Source organism: Etheostoma cragini, chromosome 16, assembly GCF_013103735.1.
Source record: "Etheostoma cragini isolate CJK2018 chromosome 16, CSU_Ecrag_1.0, whole genome shotgun sequence".
NCBI classification, from domain to species: Eukaryota; Metazoa; Chordata; class Actinopteri; order Perciformes; family Percidae; genus Etheostoma; species Etheostoma cragini.
The window spans coordinates 4033146-4037257 of record NC_048422.1 but is presented as its reverse complement, the minus strand read 5'-3'; the positions used below and the strand labels follow the sequence as shown (position 1 = coordinate 4037257).

Sequence of the window (4112 nt, the reverse complement as noted above, 5' to 3'; positions counted from 1 at the left end):
GGCAGTTCTGAAGGCAAAAGGGGGTCCAACCCGTTACTAGCATGGGGTACCTAATAAAGTGGCCGGTGAGTGTATGCTTCAACTATTTCTTGAGAGCCCCGCAACGAATGAACATCTTCAGAACATTTTGTGGCAATTTTCCTATTATATATTATAAAAAGTATTTTGTGAAAGATTTACATACAGACCCAATGGTGGTTGATTTAAAAATGGCATTGAGTGTCTAAAAAGGAAAGGGACCAATATCTGAGGAGCACAAATCAGATCAGTAACATGCTGCCGTGAGTACTTTAGATTTTAAGAAGAAGTTTGGTGCAATTGGGAGGGTGGCACTTAGGCCAGATGGTCACCCAAAAACATTAGGATTTATTGGGACAATAAATCTCTGTATGATATTAGATGGCAATCTGACCAGTGGTCATTATGGTATGGACCTGGTATGGAACTGTTGGGCAGCTGTATCCATTCACATTGCCTTCCACACAGTTAGGCGTAAAGTAATTCATTTAATCCACAGCAGCACCGACAGGATTCTATTTCATAGTACGCACAAGAACCTCAGTAACTTACTGTATATTTGCAGGAGAGTCATGCAGAAGGCCAAACACCAAACACAGCCCAACACGCACACAGTCTCACACACTTTTCATAGTTTCACACATGGTCAAAATAAGCCAACTAATATACAAAAGTGCTCTAAAACTTATTCAGTTATCCATAACTTCACAGTTCTTGTTTTCACAATGGGGGTGTGCAAAAAAATCGATTCACATTCGTATTGCGATTTAAGCCCTACCGATTCAAAGTTCCAAAAATCAATTAATATACAGTAGATATTTTTTCTGTTTTGTAATGGCGTATATACAATCACATGGGAAAAGTAACTACATTTACATACTGTGAATCATATTTTTAATTGAAAATTGTTTTTGAATCGAAAATCTATTTTGAATCTAATCTTGAGCCTAAAAATCAATATCGAATCGTGACAATTTCTGAATTGTGCACCCGTATTACACCTGCTCGCTGTAAGGTTTCACTACAAGTCAGAGACAAAAGTACAGTTTTCGAATAAACCGTTTTATTAAAGCACTCAAAAGAGTGCAGAGTAAACTTACATTTGGGTCACAAGGTGTCACAGAAAACAGCACTGTCACACCCCAATCAAACAACAACCCTGGTAACAACAGAGACAACAACAGAGATACATAAATAAATACAGTTTTTACTGGTTGTATTTACATGTTTGGTCATTCAGGAGACTGTGTCACACTGTTGGATTTCTGGCCTGTAGGACCCGTACAACATGGAGCGAGTGTTCTGGCTGCTGCTAGGCAGAGATGGAGCTTCAGTGAAGAACATGATGGAGGAGTTTCAACAATCACGTAGACACTCTCTGCAGGAAAACAACCGCAAGCTAGTACCAACCATTCAACATTTATTGCACCTGCTGTATACTTTCAGGCATGCTTATCTTCTATAAGTGTAGTAGAACGACACCCCCCCATCTACTGAGCTAATATTTTTTATGATCTGTCCCTCTGTTTTATTTCTAGTTGTCACAAGTTTTATCCACTGGAACAGTGACTGATGAAGGGATCCTGGAGACCATGAGGAGATGCTGGGAGGAGAACCAGTATGTCCTGTGTCCTCACACAGCTGTGGCTGTATGGCATCACTACAACTGTTCTCACAGCCCCATGCTCAACAGGTCAAACATACTGTGTTCATCTATTTAGCCCAATGGTCTTCAACGTTGTTTAAACCAAGGACCCCTTAACTTAAAGAGAAATGGAGCAGGAACCCCCTACTACATATTATATATAAAATTAAATTTTATATTAAACTAGGCCTACAATAATGTGCAGGGCGTCCTAAAGCCTTTATACAATTTTAGTGCATAGAGTACTAAGCTGTTCAAATAATAATTGTTGGAATGATTTTAAAATTCAGCTTTCAATGTTACACATGCATGTTTTTTACAGGATTACAGCTTCTTTTTTTTTAGAGACAATAAGTTATTTAATTTGCTGTTGGGATACAAGGACCATTTCAAACAATTTATAAAAAAGTGTATGTTGGAACTAGATACCAACCCTGCCTTTAAAAACGACATAAACTGATGTAAAGATGCAAACGGGCAAAGGAAAAAAAAATAAAAGCACCTATTTAAAAAGCTCCAAAAAACAAGTAATCATTAAATATTTAATATATAGAACTCGTCTTAACCCAGTGGGTTTACAAGAGAGACTTGCAGTCACTCTGAGAGTCCTGGCATCCGCTTGTCCGCAAACTCATCCATCCTTCCTGTTTCCTTTTTGTTGCGCGAAAACGAAAAAAATAGAGTGGTGCGCGGCCTCAGCTCGCACACTCAATCCTGGAGCGCCACCAAAATCAAAGTCATTCTGACGTCACATTTTCGCACGCCAGCTCGGCAGCTGCGACTGTAAAAAGGCCTTTAGGCACAGCAGTGTTTTAAGTTAAATGCTAACACCATCGTGCTAATATACAAACAGATTTTACCATGGTCACTTGACTTGAGCACGCTAGCAAAAAACAAACATATTACGACAAAATTGGTCTTTGCTTGACTCACTGAAAGGTAAGGAAATGTCTTATCCAGTCTTCCAAGTAATTATTTAGCTTTTTTTTGCAGGTGTTACATTGCAACAGCATCTCCAGCCAAGTTTCAGACAGCAGTGCAGAAGGCTGGCCTGACCTTTGACCTACCTGAGGCAGTGCTGGCATTGGACAAGTTGGCCATCCGTTACGAGAACCTGGAGAGAAGCCATAACTGGTGCAAGGACTGGGAGGACAGACTGAGAGAGAAAATCCAGTCTGTGAGTTCAGCCAGGAAAAGCAGAGGGACTTATTACATCTGACTATGAAAGATTACATTTTGCTTCAAACATAATTACCAATTTCCTTGAGGGGATCAATAAAGTATTCAGATTCCAAAAACCTGATTGGCCATGAAACTGTAAAGTCAGGTGACTCTGGCAGCTTGTCCTTGATCTATGTACTTCCTTATCTTCTACAATTATGTCATAAACCACAAACCAATCAACTTTTTACAATGTTCAGTCTGTAAATGAATTGTGAATAAAATAAAACTGAGTTGAATTGCTTCAAAAACAATAATAAATTTAATTGCACACATCTGAGACCTACCATTCAAAAATTAGGTTTCCATAACTGACTGATATACAGTGGTGTGAAAAAGTGTTTGCCCCCTTCCTCATTTCCTGTTCCTTTGCATGTTTGTCACACTTAAGTGTTTCGGAACATCAAACCAATTTAAACAATAGTCAAGGACAACACAAGTAAACACAAAATGCAATTTGTAAATTAAGGGATTTATTATTAAAGGTGAAAAAAAAATCCAAACCATCATGGCCCTGTGTGAAAAAGTGATTGCCCTCTAAACCTAATAACTGGTTGGGCCACCCTTAGCAGCAACAACTGCAACCAATCGTTTGCGATAACGGGCAATGAGGCTTTTACAGCGTCCTGGAGGAATTTTGGCCCACTCATCTTTGCAGAATTGTCCTAATTCAGTTACATTAGAGGATTTGAGCATGAACTGCTTTTTTAAGGTCATACCACAACATCTCAATAGGATTCAGGTCAGGACTTTGGCTAGGCCACTCCAAAGTCTTCATTTTGTTTTTCTTCAGCCATTCGGTGGTGGACTTACTGGTGTGTTTAGGATCATTGTCCTGCTGCAGAACCCAAGTTCGTTTCAGCTTGAGTACACGAACAGATGGTCGGATATTCTCCTTCAGGATCTCTTGGTAGACAACAGAATTCATAGTTCCTTTTATCACGGCAAGTCTTCCAGGTCCTGAAACAGCAAAACAGCCCCAGACAATCACACTACCACCACCATATTTTACTGTTGGTATAATGTTCTTTTTATGAAATGCAGTGTTCCTTCTACGCCAGATATACTGGGACACACACCTTCCAAAGAGTTCCACTTTTGTCTCATCGGTCCACAGAATGTTGTCCCAAAAGTCTTGGGCATCATCAAAATGTGTTATGGAGAAATTGAGACGAGCTTTGATGTTCTTTTTGCTCAGCAGTGGTTTTCTCCTTGGAACTCTGCCATG

The 4112-nt window shown here is 39.5% G+C and overlaps 1 protein-coding gene across 1 annotated transcript in view; it reads left to right on the top strand.

The window, feature by feature from the left end:
- thnsl2 (threonine synthase-like 2) overlaps positions 1–3059 on the top strand; it is an 18114-nt gene extending 15055 nt beyond the window's left edge. The window contains exons 7-9 of the mRNA XM_034896231.1: positions 1295–1420; positions 1557–1711; positions 2657–3059. Of these exons, the coding sequence (XP_034752122.1) occupies positions 1295–1420; positions 1557–1711; positions 2657–2882 (507 nt within the window). The 3' untranslated portion in view covers positions 2883–3059. The remainder of the gene's footprint in view (positions 1–1294; positions 1421–1556; positions 1712–2656) is intronic.
- The last annotated feature ends 1053 nt before the right edge of the window (positions 3060–4112 follow it).